This window comes from Manacus vitellinus, unplaced genomic scaffold, assembly GCF_001715985.3.
Source record: "Manacus vitellinus isolate BGI_N305 unplaced genomic scaffold, ASM171598v3 scaffold_30_pilon, whole genome shotgun sequence".
Taxonomy (NCBI): Eukaryota; Metazoa; Chordata; class Aves; order Passeriformes; family Pipridae; genus Manacus; species Manacus vitellinus.
In genome coordinates this window covers 6,380,586-6,400,260 of record NW_021940291.1, presented here as the reverse complement: position 1 = coordinate 6,400,260, position 19,675 = coordinate 6,380,586, and the positions used below count along the sequence as shown (strand labels likewise).

Here is a 19,675-nt window from a genome sequence, read left to right as displayed (position 1 = left end):
CAAAGCTATTTTAAATGTACATGAATTCCTGTAACACTTCCAATCTGCTACAGAGTTCAGCAACTGTCTGGATATATGATCAGTATGGCCAGAACAGTGTGCCAGGATTTCACTCAATTAGGCGTGGATTCAAAGCAGTGCTCTGCACGTGGCATGGTGGAAGTCCCTATTTCACTGTCACAAGACGTTGTTTTTAGGAGATTAATTTGCTGAAAATAATTCCTCTTCCCCAGATGTGTTTCAGCTTCATTTTGTGCAAATTAGGGGGAACAGCTTTAATTATTTTATGGTATTTGATTTGTGTACTTCTGTAGCAGCTGTAAGAGATATTTTTCACAATTGGTAAAGACATTATATATCAGGCAGCTGGATTGCTTTGTTTCAGGCATCTAAATTAATTGCCTACAACACATATATGACATTTGCAGTACTCTGGTTTACTTGTAAAATCAAGGAGGTGAGATTTCAGTGCAACATCTCTTTTAACTATGGCATTCTGTCTTGCAGCTACAAAGCAGACAAACAGTTAATTACTTCCACTAATCTTAAAGCAGCATTTATTCCTAACTGAGATCACTTTCCATTCCTTGTCATATACTGGAGAAGAAAAAGATATAGATAGATAATACTTCCATACTACGAGTCCAGGGGGTACTGCTGACATAGAATATGTGGAGAATTTCATACTTGCAAGAAAGAATGGAAAAATAATTTAATGTGTTGTTTATATGGTGATGATATATATCTTTGAGACATATGTTAGCTCTTGGAGTACTGAATGCTCTCTAGGTGAAGATACATTGCTCAGTTTTTATAAAGATATTTTTATGTATATTTTGGGTAAAAGCCCAAACTCTTACAAATAATTTGAGCTGAGGGATTAAGTAGATAACTTGAAATTGAGGATGGATTCATTTTATACCTGGTTATAAATAAGCACGTACAGAAATAAGATATTTATTTCTTTGAAAGCTGTTGCTGATTCCCAAAGGTTGTAAAGTCTCATTTTAAATGGGAAGTTTTCTTATTAAGTGGAAAAGCACTAACAATATTTGTCATATATTTATATTAAACTAAAAATACATGTGCTAAATTCCAAATGGGGATTAAGAATATGGATAACAATAGGAAATAATGCAGAAATTGAAAATTAAAAGCAGCTGAGCCTCTGTCCCTTAGTCTTATGTTCCTGACATCTTACAAACTAATTTGGAGATTTTATATATATATATCACAAACTAAGAGGCGTCATTGGAACGTATATTGAGTTTCTCAGTGTCCACTTTTTTTGCTGTTTTCCCCTACCAGACTGGAATGTGTTATGAAGTGTGAACACTTGCACACCCCTTGTTGCCCACGTGTAGGTAGTACGCATGTATTCATGTGGGGATAGACATGTTAAAACCTTCAGTAACTGTGCAGAAATAAACCTTCACAGTTGTGAACTTGTTGTGTGCCTTTTCAGAACATATATATAAGTAGTTTTCTAAATGCTGCCATGCTTAACTGTGATGGACATTGGTATTCTGTTTAAGTGAACTTGGTTCAAGTAATACAAGATGAAGTATTTGTTATTGAAAAATCACAAAGGATGAAATGGACTTTTAAAATTACGAGAAGCAGAATAGTCTTGTGATGAGTTTTTTGGTGTGTTGTTTTAAACCTGCAGTCCATAGTCACTCAGCAGCCATTTAAGAAAGAAGAGTGAGATGAATACAAATAACATCCTAATGATCCTTAACATGCTTGTTCTTTTAATGTAGATTTTATATTTCTGCTATCACAGTTGTCTGGTGCCAGGTTTTTGCTAGTTGCTCTCTTTTAGAGAACTCTTGATACGAGATAAAGATATAAATGAAAAATCTGGCAGAGGAACACCAGAGATCTGGCATTTGGTCAGATGTAATAGTTAGTAGGAGTGTGGTTTCAGTTGGAGGGTGCCCACTGTAAGAATGGATGTTAAAAATAGTGAAATGAGTTGTGCAACTGGAAATGTTGTTTTGCCATTCATCATGGAGGGGCACAATGATGATACATTTGTCCAGCAGAACTATCTGCATTATTGTGTTCTTCGATGTTGGCAGAAAGAGCTAATAAAAAGCACCCAATCACTTTTTTAAGAAGTATAATTTTTAACTCCTGTTGGATTTTTTTTGTTCCTTTTTTTTCTTTTAAAAAAAGTCTTAACAATTCAAGTAGTTTGTTTTTTAAATATTAAGTTACATTCCAATTCTGATTTCTTTTAAAAGACTTCCGTAATAAAGTCACTACTTTCATCAGTGTAATTATGACTTGATTTACTTTGGCATACCCTTCTCAGCCTAGAGAGACACGAATGACACACTTGACTGTTGAATGAGGCATTCAGGTTGTGAAGAGAATGGGTTTTCATCTTCTTTTAAAGTTAACCTTGTGCCAAACTTTTGTAGAGTCTGTGGAGGTGATTATTTCATATTACATAAATGTCCCTTCATGTAAACGTTTCGAAAGTGCATTCTTTGGTCATCACATCACTTCCATTTTAGTCAGATTTTCTGTTGACCCAAATGGAAGCAAGCTATCTTTTTATTCTTTCCTAAATGAGGAATTCTTTCATTTTTATGTGTAAACTATGGAGGTGAAATTGTATTTCAGACATGGGAGTGAGAAATCTGCTAATAAATTTCTTAAATGGGAAAAATGAGAGCAATACCTGTCTGGGGGAAATCGTGAGGGTTGTGTATGTGTACACACACATAAATATATGTTATTCTTACATGATATCGAGTTGTTAAAAATCACATGTCTCAGAAGGATGTTAGAGGGACTCCATAAGGCAGAGGTGAAATTATAAAGCCTAACATAGAAAATGGTTTTGCTTATTTTCTTTGTGTGTTTTTCTTGCAGGATTGTTCATCTTCAGAAGAATACAACATTGCTGCAGCGCTGCTGCCCCTCACGACTGCTTTCTATAGGGTAAGTTGGTATTGAAAACCACTGCTCTTTTGTGTATTTTTTTTCATTACATACATTGCTGAGATAGAGAAAGGAATGATGTGAGATACATCACAGGTAGGAAGATTCGTTCTAAAACTGCCTGATGTCCATGGAAGTTGTTGACCGGACTATTATGGACATTGCTCCAGAATTACACTTACTGATGTTGGCCCATGATGATTGTGATGTGTGTACCCAGAAATAAATGCAGGCTTATGTGATCAGTTAGAGAATTATCATTGAATTATATTTAGTCACTAAAATAATTGAAAATAATAATTTCTGATGTTACTGTGTCAAAACTGTCTGTTGGAGTACTGTTTTCTTTAATTTGGCATGTTAAACATTGGCCAAAATGTACATGTTAAGTTTTCAGTCTGTCGTGTAGTTGCTAACTCCAGAGAATATTATGAGTGGCTTGTTTTAACTGTATATTTGTTTTCAATTTCTTGTATTGTTGTTTGGTTGGGGGAGGGGAGAATACACAGTGTCTGATGGTGGCAAAATATAATATAGTAAATATGAGAATGCAGATAATGCAAAGTCTTCAAGTAACTATTTCAAAAGCATGCCTCTTGTAGTATGACTGTATTTATTTCAGTGTCTCAATATAGTAGTGTTTTCACCACTTGTGGGTAGTTCAGCTCCTGCTTTTTAGGATGTACATCTCTGAGGAGATAAATTCAGAATGTGGACTTGCTTGCTTGCAGTATTAAATAATCCTTGTTTAATGTAAATATTGTCATACAACCCAGCTTGAGAAATGTGTGTTTAATCTTTGGTAATTGGTACATTATGATACTACTACAGTAGTTACTGTGACAGTTTAGCTAGACATTAATAAAATAATAGAAATTGAAAAATACAACCTTCCATCCTTCAGATGGTGTGTGAGGCATTTATGAGTAGCCATAAATAAAATGCAGAAAGTTTCCTATTTTAGCTGAATAGAAACTAAGGTTTCGTGCAACAGTAACCTGAGAAATAAATCAGTAATTTTAAATTTAAATTATATATCCTAATCAAACAATTTCTGGTTGTTTTAAATTAAAAATAGATTCTGACATGTAGTTTTTAGAATAAAAAAATGTGGAACTTTACCAGTCAAAGAACACAGAAACATCTGCTGAGGACGAGAGTGGTTTTGACAGTTAAATGTATAGAAAATATTTTGAAATTTCCTATTTAAACTAGTACTTAGCAACATATATGGAGCATAAAGTGGTAGATTTTTTTTCCCTTCTAATAATTTAAATTGAAAAAAAAATTATTTAAATGGATTTTATTTTAGAGGTGTACATAATACCTCAAGACTGCTTTTGGGAAAGAATCTACAAAATATTTTCATTCTTTTATGTAAGTTAGCATGGTGAGATGTTGAATTTTTCAATCCTAGCAAATAAACTTTCTCCCATCTTTGATTATGAGTTCATCTTTCTCTGCTCCCTCTCTTTTGAGGCCCTGAGGAGCAGAATTGTGAGTTGTTTCCCTTTTGTTGCTGCCACTAATACTTAATTTGGAGAAAAGAGCTAATGAGCTGTAGAGATTTCCCATTTCCCTGTTTTATCCTTACTACCTCATTAATCCTACATTATGAAGAAACTTCAGTTTTGTTTCATTTTCTGATTTTTAGTTCTGCTGATAAAAGTAACTAAGAGAGTCCCCATAGCTCTTTACCTTGAGAGGTACAGAGGGTATTTTGGGGTGTTGTAGCAGTTTGGTTAGATTCCACGTTTGGTAAAGTTTGAACAAGGAGGGGAAAAAAAAGAAGACAGTAAAAAAAAGCTTTCTTTTTTTTTAATGACATATCATGAGTGTTGAAATAAGCTTAAATAAGTTTTGATTTCACCATCAAGAAGAGCAAAAAGCTGGATTTTTTGCCCATCAAAAACTCTCCAACAATACACTTGTATTTTTTGGTAGAGGTACCAATATCTCACACCATTTCTCTCACAAGAAGTTCTCTGAAATCTTTGTTTAATATCCTAACCCCATACTTACTATTTAACTCTGAAGCATTACACTGAGGAATCTGTGAGTCCCTGAATGGAAGAAGCATGATGAGGTCTTTTAATGTTTCCTGACCTGAATTAAAAATTAATGTAACCTGACTATTAACTTGCAAAAGCCAGCTGTTAATGCATAATAGAAAAAGAATTTTGTTTTTCCCAGATCTAATCCTCAGGTTCAGTGATGGTCCCCTTTGGTATGTCCCATTAGATACAATTCTTTGGCAAAAGTACTTATTTTGGTATAAAACTATTCATACTAAACACAAACTGACATGTTGTTCAGAACATAAGATCATTAGAAAAACTTCACAGTGATTAGTTAAAATTAACATTTTAAGGTTCAGTTTGGAATTTGAGTTAAAAATTACACTTTTTAGAGCATTTTTCAGCTTCTCTAGAAGCATCCAGCTGGTGGCCAGTCACTAGTGGTGTCCTCCAGGGATCAGTGTTGGGCCCAGTTCTGTTTAACTTCTTTACTGATGATCTGAACGAGGGGATTGAATCTACCATTAGCAGATTTGCAGATGACACCAAGTTGGGGGGGAGTGTCGATCTGCTGGAGGGTAGGAGGGCTCTGCAGAGGAACCTGGACAGGCTGGATAGATGGGCTGAATCCAGTGGTATAATGTTTAACAAGGCCAAGTGCTGGGTCCTTGACCACAGCAACCCCCATGCAGTGCTACAGGCTGGGCACAGAGTGAGTGGAGAGCAGCCAAGTAGAAAAGGACCTGGGGGTACTGATTGACTTCAGGCTGAACATAAACCAGCAGTGTGCCCAGGTGGCCAAGAAGGCCAATGGCATCCTGAATCAGGAACAGTGTGGCCAGCAGGACTAGAGAAGTGGTTCTTCCCCTGGTACTCAGCACTGGTGAGGCCACACCTTGAGTCCTGTGTCCAGTTCTGGGACACACAGTTTAGGAGGGGTATTGAAGTGCTGGAGCGTGTCCAAAGAAGGCCAACAAGGCTGGTGAGCACAAGTCCTATGAGGAGAGGCTGAGGTTGCTGGGGTTGTTCAGCCTGGAGAGGAGGAGGCTCAGGGGAGACCTCATCACTCTCTGCAAGTACCTGAAAGGAGGTTGTAGCCAGGTGGGGATTGGTCTCTTCTCCCAGGCAACCAGCAGCAGGACAAGAGGACATGGTCTTGAGCTGCGCAAGAGGAGGTTTAGGTTGGACATTAGGAAGAAGGTCTTTACAGAGAGATTTGGCATTGGAATGGGCTGCCCAGGTAGGTGGTGGAGTCACCATCCCTGGAGGTATTTAAGAAGAGACTGGATGTGGGCCTAGTTGACAAGGTGGTGTTGGGTCAAAGGGTGGACTCAATGATCTCAGAGATCTTTTGCAACCTAGTTGATTCTGTGATTCTGTGAAATAGGTATTTTACCATCTATGTTTGCTGTAGAATTTTGATGGGAAATTATATGGGATTTTGTGTTACAGCATTTTATTGTTAATATAATTCCTGTTGCTCCAAGTGAAGTAATAAAAAAGTTACACAACATGGCAGTCCCTTTACGAAAGGACTATTGTTTATATGAAATGTTGAGTTTCATTTTATTTATCTAAGACAAAGCAGAGCACAAAGAAACAATTAACTCTTCTTCCTATATAACTTTACTATATGTGACCATATGTATTGCAGCCACCAAGTGTTTGAGGCATATAAATAATGAGAAAGATGTGGTTTTGTTTGAGTTCAGCAGATAAACCAAGAAACTGAGTAGTAAGAGAACCATACTCCTAGAGGTGATATTAGTGAGATTCTGGAACAGTTGTCTCACAAAGTAGTCAATGCACTATCGTTGAGGTATTTTAAAATATTCTTGGGAAAACAGCAAAAAATTTGTAGAAAAGAACGAACTTGCATGATGTAACTGGTCTTGTCTTAAAGTCTTTGCTTATGTAAAAACTAGGCTAGGGTATTTCTACAGATCCCATTAAAATTACAAGAAACATCACGCTGTGTACAGCACGCTATGAGCTCTTGGGATGGCTGGTGAAATTTCAGAATTCTCCCTGAAGTCTGGTGAGTGATCTATTGTGAAACTTGATCAGGCAGGATTTGATCACACTCTTAACTCATAGCTGATGGGATTAAGTTCATAGACAGGAAGTCAGCACTGGTTGCATATTTGTGGCCTGGAGTAATAATTGAATTTTTCTTGAAAAAATAGTCACAATGCTTTTTAAAAATTTTGAATATTGGACACAAGCTGTTAGCAAAATGTGACTCATCAGTGACAGTGGACTTTGGTGTGTACTGTTAATGTCACAAAAACAAACAAATTTTTGCTTCTGGGTTAGAAAAAGGTTTTAGTTTACCGTTAGTAATACTGTTGGAATTTTGTTTAAAATTGAAACAATATAAATAAAAAGTATTTATACATGAAGATAAAAGAATTTTTCCATGTTTTCTCGGTACGGATGACCCATGCCTATTTGGTATGCGGTCATTTCTTCTGTGTATAAAATACAAATGTAGTATTCCTTAGTGCTGCGGAAAAAAGGTCTTTTTCTACATGTTGGAGGAAAGGACGACATGAAAAGGACATATTTTAATCGTGTTTTCATTTTATTACCTCATCAAGGAAGACAGTTTGACGATTATATAATTGGCATTGTCAAATTCCCAGGGTTTGGACTCCCTGCTTCAGTTAAGAGTCTCTGCCAAGGTGGCAAGATGTGGTGTACAGCATGCTGCATTTCTGGAAGGTTCAGTGTGCAGCCAGAGGGATGATCAGTGGCAGGCACCAGTTCCAGCTACTGGACAACAGGCAGAGGGAGCAAAAACCTTGTCCTCACTGCTGTCCCATGGCAAGTCACAGCCAGAGGCCACTTCTTCCTCTTCCCTCCCTTTGCAGCTAAGGTGATGTTTGACAGTATGATCAAACATTTTTCTTCAATCCCTCAACCACTGTAGAACCTGAATGTGCAGATTGTAGTACCATTTCTTGAGTTTCAGGGGTGTTTTTGAAAATTTTATAAATAAAATTTTATGGTAGAGCTGTATATAATCATCTGTGTTTCCATACCTTTCTAAGTATACTCTATCACATTACGTAGTACATAGTAACAAAGTTGCAAATTTTTGTTATTTGACATTCAGAAGCGTTTAACTAAAGGAAGTGGCATAATAAAAATATACTATTCTGACAGTCAAGTTTGCTCTGTAGTGAATGAAATATGATGAATGGGCTTCCATATTATATATACAAACATTTCTTTGAATTGCAGTAGCCAGAGCAGTACGATACTAATGAATCACAGATATTTAATTTAAATTTCTGAACCAGTTGTCGTTTTGAATGGCTTGTTGTACATTTGGATAGTGCTGATCTGGTTTCATCAAGAATAACCCAAGTGAAGTAAACTGTTTCTCAGTTTAGGTGTATTACATTAAAACTGACATTTGTCATTTAGCATAATGCAGTGAGATGCACTGGAAACTGCTTCATAATTTTTATGTTATTAAATTACATAACTCTTATGAAGGATGGAGGGAAAGATTGGGGGGAGGTTGTTTTTTTTTTTATTTTATTTCATTTTGATGCTTCTAAGCCATAAAATTTCCAATAAAACTTCAGTTGGATACTGATGCTAATTTTATCCTAGAACTTGAAATGAAACATGAGAGAAATATTTTGCAGACTGAGGCTAACAGAAATCCTTAGGATATGCTATCTTTTGGCTGTTCATCTGTGTTCATCACTCCATATGCCTATGCCTTTCTTTATTGAGAAGGAAATAAAATTTCATAAAATAGGAGGCTTCCTTTATTCAGTGTTTTTTAAAAGGTTACCAAAATTTGGTAAATCATTTTACTTGAAACTTTTGATTATAATACAGAACATTTATTAATGTCATCTTACAAATTATCCTGGTAGCATTTTTAAGGTGAAAAGGATTTTAGTCTAGGTTTATGGGAATTGAGTTTTGTGTAAGTTTTTTTATAATCTTCCAGGGAAGTACAAAATTATGATTTAACTCCAGAGCCTTTTAGGTGTGGGAAGAATTCCCAGTTACAGACCTTTCTCTGAGGGTTGAAGGCAGGACTAGAGAAATTCAGAATAGTTTATAATATTTTAACTAATGTCATCAACCACTTTTCCAAGAGAGAAATTCAAGGTTAATTATGTAACAGAAGCATCATTAGCTGAAATGTGCTCTCTGTTGTGGAGCATCAACTACAAAGCCACAGGGAAGTTACTCAGTGTAACTTGATGTGGAAATCTGTGATGATGGGTGAAGAGAGGATTCCATTTTTATGTCTTTGTCAGGCAGATTTTGCAATTAATACCAGCTGGAATCAGTGGAATATTGGTCCAGCTGTACTGTGGAAAACAGTGAAAATTTTGGTACTAATGTTACCTCTGTTACTTTATAACAATATTATATTAATAATTGTTTTAGAATCTCTGTTAATACCAGGGAAATGCATAAAGTTATTGGATTATACAGTTGATTTTGAAAAGCAAAATTAGTGTAGTTTTCTACCTTTACCATGAGTTTTGATTCTTAACTTCTATTTCTGCAATCATCTATCTGCAATTTCTATCATCTTCTATGACTTACCCAAGTAATTCTCATAACCATCAGCATGATCAGCCTTCTAGAAAGCAAGAGGGACTTTCTGTAATATGTTAGCTTTCTATACTGAAATATTTTCATTCTTACACCTAGTTACTATATTTCTTTCTAAAAGTTCCTGTTCTACTGTGGTGTGCTTGCAGTGAAGTCACTTCTGCTTTAAAATTCTCCACTCTTGAATTGTTGGCTTTAATTTAGGAAACTCCCATCATGAAAGACTTCCTTTATTGTCCTGGCAAGAAGTTTTGTCTGCTTCCATTAATTTTCTTCTTGTATCTCTATCCTGCCAGTTCTGATACTATCTTAGTCTATGGAATTGTTTTTGTGACTGAAATAGTATTAAGCACCATTATTTTTAGTACTAAATTTATTTGTATTTATCCATTCTCAGAATGCTAATCCCTTCAATATAGAAATATATTAAGTTGCCTACTTAGAAAACAGCAAGAGCATGTCTGTATCATACAGTAGATAATAGGAAAGAAGCTGAACCACAGAAGAAAATGTATGTAGACACACTTTGTGATTTCTATCCTTTACATAACTCTTCTAAAACAGACAACAGTTAATTGAAGGGCATCACACAAGAGAGAAGAAAGCTTTTTCTGCAGGACTTCAAATGAAGTAATAAGTATCAAAAGAATATATATCAGCCTTCATCATTGGATTTTGCTGTTCTTTCACTATCAGAGCCCTAATGCTTCTTTGTCAGCATAGTCTGTAATGTTTCAACTGCAGATACCAGCCTGGTTTGTTAGGAGAAAGTGAGTGTTAATGTGGGTGGAAAGTATAAAAGGGCATGATATGCCTGCCCTGTTTAGCAGGGGTAGGGTTGGGTGTTAATCCTTTCAGGTTATTCATGTTTTCTAAGGAAAAAAATATGTGTTTGTTATTTAGCTTGTGGTCAGTTCCTAGACTTCTGGCACTACTGCAATTAAAAACACCATGTAGTATGTTTAAAATATAAGATCAATTATTAAATCTTAATTTAATGTATAAAATGCTTTTCCATATATCATCTTGTTTAACAATTCTTCATTCAAACATCTTGCTCATTTTGCACATATTCAAGTTGACAGGCAAAAGTTTGATTAAGGGCATTTTACAATATTATCAACTTGTGTATATTGGCATTATTTGCATTCCTGGAAAATCCAGGAGCCCTAATTGTGGACCAGAACTGCTGGGCTTGCTTTTGTACAAAAGAACAGAAAGATGATGATACTTATCCTCAAGAGCTTACAATATGTATTTGAAATTAGTAATAATACTTGAAGCCAGACAGTTTGAATCATTGGAAGGAAGCTGTGGAGTCATCATTGTTGTTCATGATTCATAATAGTTATCATTTTTCATAATAGTCATCATTATTGTTGGTGATTCTGTCCACCAGTAAATTAATTATGGCTGAAGTTTTTGTAGACATGATCTAAAAGCAGTATTTATTGAATTTTGAGAGAGGATAATGTGGTTACTTTGCAGGTGCTTATGAATACGAGTGGGATCATGGAAGAGAATTTGTAAGGCGATGGTCAAAGTTCTGTCAATATTTCCAAACACTCTTCCAGTCAAGGGGTTTTATTACATCCATTAAAAGTTATTTTATTATAAATATTATAGTTCAGTAAATTATTTTTGTAAAAGCAAACATACTTTTTAAGTTAAAATAGGAATCTGAGGATTCTTATTAGCTATGACTGAGTGGTTTTACAGTATCACTTGCAAACATAGATGCTGAAATGTCATCTTTTAATTTGTACACTTTGCTTTTGAATGCATACATAATATATTCAGTAGAATAGATCTTATGTCTGTGCAGGTAGAGAATATCCCACTTACCTAGCTATTTTTAGGGGGGGGTGGCAGGGAAATCAAACTTGGAAGAAATTAAACAGGGAAGTATAATATGACAATATGTGGCATATTAGTAGGAGAGACTAACTAGAGGATTTTTTTTACATGTTTTTCTACAAGGAATTTTGGAAATCAATTACTGTAGTAGCTTTGCTCTGTTGAAGACGCTGGCTTTCCCAGAATGATAACATCATGGGAAACATGGAAGAGAACTTTGCAATCTGTAATTCCTTTCCTTCGTGGTTTGTGGGAGGAAGTGCTTGGGCAGGAAAAAAACCCCAAACAATTAAAATAAGATGTAATGATAAATTTTATAGTAAATGCTTAGTTCTGTAACTGAGGAACTGATCCACTATCTCCTAGAATAAACAGAAACCTTTCTGTTGTATTTCTGCTGTTATTGGATCACATCATTTGTGACTATCCCTGATTTCACTTGAGCTCATTTTCTAGCCATGATACGGAACTCTGGTTTAACTGTAACAATTTTAATTTACTTATAACCCATCTCTTTACGTTGTTACTTCTAGGAGGGATTACAGTGTTACAGAAATTCTGATTCACTTAGAATTTTCACCGTGAAAGAATTTCTGGTGGTTTAATTAAAATTTTTGGTAAAACTTCTGACCTTAAACTGTAGGAATGTAAATGAAGTAACAGAGTCCCATGCATTTTCCATATGTGTAAGTTCAACTTCTCCTGTCCCAGTAGAATGGAACTTAATTTTCTGAATGAAAATACGATTTCTTTCATTGAATTCAGTTTCATTGTAGCATTATTATCTGTCATGATCTGTAGCATTATTATGAGTCGTGATCTGAGCAGCATTATTTTACATTTCCAAGAGAGAGCAAATGCTTACAGATGGCAAGGGAGAGAAGTTGCTGATATATTTGTGTATATTGCCTGCTTTTTGTGAATTTCTGTGTTGCCGTCCTAGATACCTCGTCAACAGTTTGAACTGGATGTGACCAGAGAATTGAGCTGTCACAAATGCTTTCCTGTCTAACACTTTTTCCTTACACATTATCATCCCAGTGATTCAAGCCCATAATTGCAGTTTGTATCTCCTACTCTTGTTTTTGTCCTTTTATGCATTTGCTGCTTCTACATCCTTTATGATAGTACCTCCAGCTGAAATTCTTGCTAGGATCTTCTTCTTTGCTTCCTCTGATTTGTTACTGTCTTTCTGAATACCATATCAGCTCTTTGTCATTAGTTCATAGCACTCTGACAATAAGAATTTATTGGGTAGATGTGCAGCTCTCCTCTTCCTCATGCACTGCACATGCCATAACTGGATCTTATCATTTGGCAGAATTGTTCCTTACAGTACCCTGCTCTGTAAGGCACTTGCATTCAGCACCCCCACAATCATTTTCTTTGCCTGTTGGTCAGACTAGATCTTCAAATCTCCCAAATGACTTAGCTCAAAGTGCAGTAAGTTCAGTTTTCTTCTCCTTACTTTCAGAATTCTCCATAATATTCTTCATTTTGCCCATCCTCTCTCTCTCACTTTCTGAACCATGTAGTATATATAATATGACTTGCCAAGGTGAGATCTACAACTGTTCTAATTTTATTAATTTGCAATTTATATTTTGTATTGTACTCTTACATATTTCTAATTTGCTCACCCTGTTCTTGAGGGGTACTTGAGGAATATTGTTTTAGTAGTTTCTTCAGGTAGGGGAATCCTGTATATCAAGAGAACTTGAGAGAGAATTCTACCACTGAAGACAGAGAAAGCTGCCACAGGAAAAAGAAAATAGTAATTAAAGAAACACTTCGGGGAATTACTTAGATGCTCTATTTAGCTGGGCTTACATATCAGGTCATCAATAATTCTAAGAACCACTGTCTGAATATAAATAAAAAACCATAAACTTGTGAGATTTACAGGGTTTATTTGGTTCTGAGCACAGGCCTGGGTAACAGCTTTGTTGCTCCAATGCCATCATTCCAAAGCAGTCACAAGTGCACATGCTCACTGCTGAGCCACCTGATGCCAAAGGAATACAATGACATTTTAGAAGATTTTCAAAATAGCTGTGTCACTATTTAAAATACTCCTCAGATGGATTCAACACTGCAACTGAGAATTTGTGAAATCTGTAACTTAAGTATGGATTTAAACAGTGGTGAATAGTGTAATGGAAAAGTCTATAATGAAATTACATTAAGAAAACACCAAAACTTTATTGTACTGTATACTGGGGAAAACAATCAACCTATTTCTTATCCACTTCTTGGAACCTAACCATATTTAGAATTGTAAAGTTCTGGTATGAAGATGTCTTCTCTCTCTTTTTTTTGTGGGATCTGAACATACTTCATTCTAGATGATTTTAATTTCCTTTCCTTCTGTGTGTAACAGAACTTTTAAAATATCTTTGGTATCTTTTTGGAGAAAGAGTTTTGTTTTTATGCACATTATTTAATGTAACGTGGAACTTTTTGTTAGCATACATCTGTCTATCTTGATATATCTATATAGAAATGTGAGATATTCTGCATGGCTTTAAGTAATTACATGAACTTCAGGAATCTAGGGTTAGAGACCATGAGTAATTAGATGTTTAAGTGACTTTTGCCAGAAAATGTATACAGTAAATAAAGCTCCATCCAGAATTACATCCCATTTTTGCAAAATTCTAGAATTCTATTGCCCTCTGCTGGTTTAATGTACCTGTCTGTGATTTGGTAGCACTGAATTATTAGTGAATTGACCTCCCTTTTATTTTTCGTGGTGAAATAATAATAGATAAACAGTGTAATGAACTGTTTTGCAGCTAACTTTATTTTAAAATAGAAATCGATCTTGGGTCCTGTCTGGTTTGGTGGCTTTCTGAAGGTAGAAGAGGTGGTGAATTGTTTTCTTTTTTTTTTTGGCTGGGATTTTTGGGTTGGAAACTAAGTTTGATTTAGTATTTCACCTTTTTTTTTCTTAAACAGTAAAAATCAAAACTTTAAAAAAAATTAACGGAAGCTTCACAATTCTTACTTTATGCTTTTATGACCTTTCTCCACGTTTGTGTGTACAATACATGCAGGTATAATTTTATACTTTACACCAAATGGGAAAACCATTTGTTGAGTTGCATTTTTTGGCAGATGTTATCTATGCAGCACACAGTCAGACTTGGAAACATATACACTTACACTTGTTTGAGTATGTGCATGTAATGGCTTTAAAATGAAAGAGGATAGATTTTGGAATAGATATTAAGAATTAATTGTTTGTTGTAGGGGTGATGAGACTCTGGAGGAGGTTGCCCAGAGAAGTTGTGGATGCCCCATCCCTGAAGTGTTCAAGGCCAGGCTGGATGGGGCTCTGAGCAACCTGGTCTAGTGGAAGGTGTCCCTGTCCATGGCAAGAGGGTTGGAACTAGATGATCTTTAGGGTCTCTTCCAACCCAAAGCATTCTGTGATTCTGTGGTATATGTACAGTGTGATGCAGTGTTGTCTGCAAGTAATATAGATAAGGTCAATAGATGTAGGCTGATCCTGTGGGACAACTTTGAAGCCTTTTTGGACTTACCAGATGTCTGTGTGGGCACAACATAGATCTGAATGCAGGACTGGTTCATAGAACATGTTCATGTGCAAAACTTCATTTACACTGTCTTGGAAGTGGTGCCAATTCATGATATGCAATAGGTGGTATTTGACTGAATGTCTGTATAAAACAGCTCCTGGAATAGGGAGTGACCCTTTAAATTAGCAATGCACTATGTCCTGGATGACCCATAAGCTTACACTTGCAGGCTTCCAGGGATAGCCTTAACCAATACAGGAGGGGAAGTGCTGTGATCTCCTTTGGTATGCAAAGGTGTTGCAATAGTTTTCTCACAGAGGTCAAAGGGATAACCCACAGCCGGTGATTCCTCAAGGAGCTGAGGAGGAAGCTATTTTTTGCATTCAGCAGCAACCTCCTCCTCACTTCTTTTCCTTCCTTTTCTCACCAAATACACACAAACCAATAACTTGGGCTGTAAGATGGAGACAGAAATCTACTTTATTTCTGAAATAAATGGGATTTCTCTAGAAAAGAGTCCTGTTGAGTTTACCTCTTCATTTCCATAGCTGAGAGGCATGCAGCAAAATTGTGTGATAAAAGAGCAGTCTCAGGTATATTTATATTCTGGTTTTTATTCTTTTTGTTTTGAAAATCTTTTTCCAACTTCACAGTCAATAACTGCATCCTTTGTTTTACTAGAAAAACTTGCTTTCTCCTTTAAGCTTCTGTGGTGTAAAGGATGGTAACTGATAAGTGATCAGCACAACACATACTTTGTCAGAAACAAGCAATCTAGATAATATAATGTCATAGAGAAGCTCTTTGAGGGCCTGCACCTCACAGTAAGTTTGGGAGTCTTACAGTTGGTGCACATTTTTTACTGTGCCAGGAGTATCATTGTCAGAATCAGAAGGATCCAATGTAGGGAAGCAGGGAAAAAATTCTAGGCGGGTGTTATCCAGTACCCCTCAGTAAGGTGGAAATAATGAAAAGATAATTCCTGAATTCAAGAAGTTGCCTATATTATAGCCACATGTAGCAAGTCCCAAATCTACATTGTGTTTCACAAACTGTAGAATGTAATTCATTCTTTTCATATGGGTAACACCTGTTTCATACATAATTTGTGAGGGAGCTGTTTGGAGTTTTTTAAGTTCTGTTAGTCCATTGGAAGTATTCAGTGTCCTTTGCAGAAGTTAACCAATTTCCTTTTGTTTATTACAGTTTACACCTCAATGCTCTTTTAAACTGTCAGAACAAGGACTTCAGCAGTTCAGAACTATTTTTATAATTTTCTTCTGGGGTCTTTTTTAAGCTGTCAGTCCCTAAATCCTCCCTTACAAGTAGGAAATTCTTTTGCTGCCTCCTACGTTCATTCTGTCTGGCAGAACTGAATTATCAGGACAGAGAGGAAGAGCATAAATACCAGTGTAGTTTAGCTGTCCTATGGAAAACTGGGTGAATATATGTTTTATATGTGTAGTATTGCTTGATGGAAAACACCGAATTACTGTTTTAATTCAATTGGAGAAATTCTGAGCAAATTGTTTTGAATACAACAGTAAACATTGGAGTCCTTTTGATGTGTTAGATTAGCTTCTATTCTAGTCAAGTGGGCTGACTAAGCACTCCCAGAGTAGAGAATATAGACATTGCAAGCTTTATGGAATGCTTATATTTGTACCAAGAGTATTTTTAGTCCATGGAACAACAGTGTGCTTCTTGAGGCTGGTATTCATATTCCTCTTTTGCAGACAAACTGACTGAAACAAACTGAGAATCCAAAGTGATTTTCCCCAAAATAACTGGCAGAGCCAGGAACTAAAAGTCCTGATTTTGATTCTGTGCTCTGGCCAATATCAGGTTTTGCCATTTGTTTCAACACATGCAGGTGATGAGAAGGATAACATTTATGATCGCTGAGCTTTTTGATGTGGTTTTTTCATCCTTCCTTAAACAAAGTGGGTTTAGTTTGTCTAGGACTTATTGTCAGCGTTGATTTATGTTGTTACATTTGAACATAAATCTCCATTGTTTAAAAATTATCTATTGAAATGGCTGTTCATGGTTTTAAATTATGAGCACAGGAAGAGCATCTAAAAGCCCCTCAGCTTTCCTGTCATGTTTTTCCCTGTGTGAAAATCATTTATTTCATTTTTATATCTGCAACACTGTTGCTGTGGACCCAGAGTTATGAGCTTGAACTTTCTTTTGGGTTTGTGTCAAAGATCACCCCCTCTTCACCTAGTTTACACAATTGCCTGATTTGCCAAGACATCAAAGGCAACAGGAGAGGTTGAGAGTCAATTCACTCCTTTGTGTGGCATTTACTACACAGATTGGCATGAGCTAACTACCAACTAGCTGGACTTGAACAGGTGTTCTCCTTTTCCTTTCCCCTTTCTTTCTCCCTTCTCCTTTTTCATTTCCCCCTTTTCTTCCCTTTTCCCCTTTTTTTCCTTTCCCCTTTTCCTGACACATCGTATTCCCTTTTTGCAGATCTGTTGTGTCTGGGAATTACTGCTGGTGAAAAAAAACAAAGAATAAATCAAAGTCATGATATGGCTTTCAAGATATGTTGTCCATATTTATATTCCACGATTTACCCATCATCTCCATTCCTCTGTAACACAGGTTTTTTGTACATCTGGATTTTTAATTAGGTGAATGATTGGGCCAAATCCCTTCTGTGGGGCCTGTGGTAATTAGCATAGCTGAACAAATGAGACCATTTTGAACTACCATTATACACATCTTCCAACAGTGAAAGATGCACAATGTGTCCTGCTCTTACAGAAGTAAGATTGCTGTAAAGGAGGTGGCTTTAGAGGAGGAAAGAGGTAGTCCTCCTTTATATTTTGTAACATTTTTTCATTTTTTTTAGTATTAGAAGACTCATTTTCATGTACAGTTAGTTGTCCTGCTAATTAATAGGCTTGACATAGTGTATTTTGTATATATATAAAATGATTTATCTTATATATAGTAAGATAATTGTATAATATTTATATATTTTTATATATAAAAATATGAAAGAGTTAGTGTATATTTTGTATGCCTTAGGTTTTTTTAAGGGATGTTCAGCAGTCACTACAAAGATCTGTGATGTTTGTGCAGACCTGTTCTGTGATTTAACAGCTGGATTAGGTGTGGGAGCTGTTAATGTGTGATCAGTTATTGTTTCCTGTGAGCTGCCATAAAACATCACCACAACTGAAACTTGGACATCTGTTAAACAAACCATCTATCTTCTCTTTCAATCTGTGTTGAATAAACAAAATCACATTTAGTATAATTTGAATCTTCTACGTGTTTAGATTTTGTAACAGTTTACCAAAAATTTTTGATGATATTCTGCATGATTAAATAAACAATTTTTTACTCACTTTTTGATGGTCAATCTCAAGGAGGTATTTTGATTGGGTAAATGTTATTAGCATGTCACATAGCATTTTCTCAACATATAATTTAAAAGGACCTTGGAATAAGGTCCTTTGATAAGGAATGAATACATGGCACATGATCAGGACTTTTAGTTCGTGATGTACTTGGAAGAGCATAGTGTGGAAAACACGGTTTGAAGAATTGCAAAACCAGAAATCTGTAAACCAGACTCTAAAATTTTCAGTTGTAATTTCCTAGCCTTCCATTTGGATGCCCAAGTGCCTGCTAAGAGAGTTTTATGTGTACTGGCTGTTGTGAACAGTTGTACCATTACAAATATTAAATTGAGTAGTAGTCGTGCTCTCCAGGAAAGTGGTTTACAACATAATCACCAAAATGAAATTTAAGTTCTAGATACAGTGTGTATTTCAGGTATGGATAGTATTGTGAGTGAAATTCGTTATATGGAGCACCCAGTAATGTACTTTATTCTTCAGTTCTGCTGCAGAAATAATCAAAGCAGATATTTAGATTACCTCCTTCTTTGCTACATGCAGTATACAACACAAATTTTTTTTTGTGGCCACCTTCTTTTCAAAAAGTAAGAATATATGATAAAGGATTTCATTCTTCATGATTCAGATCATTGAAATAAATTTCCTTTCATTGTATGTTAATATCAAGAACATTAAACAACTCACTGGGAGACTAGTGCAACCTAAATAAATAGATCTACTTGAAAAAAATGGTTCATTCATAATGACTAATGCTGTAACAATCCTGGGTTTGTTTGAGACCTTACAGTGATCCAGACCCTTGTGACTTCAAAGAACATACCCAATTTAGCACACTTTCAGAAGCTGGATTTGGGTCATAGAGTACAGTAAATAACACTGAAGATAACAATTTATCTAATCTTCTGCTGTTGAAACAAATGAGGTTTTTTGGAAGAACTCGGTGGCATATTTCAGTCTGTACAACTAATTTTATGTATATGTGTATATATATATATGTATATATAAAAAAATGTATGTATTTATATTTCAGTACTCAAGTCACAGCCTTTGAAAGAAATTAAAAAATAGGACTCATTTGTTAACTTTGCACATTTTTTACTTTCAGAAATTAGCACCTGGCGTTAGTCAGTTTGCTTACACCTGTGTACAAGATCATCCTATCTGGACTAACCAGCAGTTTTGGGAAACAACCTTTTACAGCAACGTGCAAAATCAAGTTCGTGCCCTTTACCTTACAGCCAAAGATGACAACCATGCAGTACAGTTAAAACAAAAGGTAGGAAAATACATTAAAGTAAATGTTAAGGTAGTATTTTTATTCACATTT

General features: G+C 35.6%; 1 protein-coding gene across 5 annotated transcripts in view; it reads left to right on the top strand.

Moving 5' to 3' along the window:
* SBF2 (SET binding factor 2) overlaps window positions 1–19,675 on the top strand; it is a 256,935-nt gene that overhangs the window by 180,589 nt on the left and 56,671 nt on the right. For all 5 annotated transcript variants that reach the window (XM_029961044.1, XM_029961046.1, XM_029961045.1 and 2 more), the window contains exons 17-18: window positions 2,887–2,955; window positions 19,454–19,624. In XM_029961044.1, coding sequence (XP_029816904.1) covers window positions 2,887–2,955; window positions 19,454–19,624 — 240 coding nt within the window. The remainder of the gene's footprint in view (window positions 1–2,886; window positions 2,956–19,453; window positions 19,625–19,675) is intronic.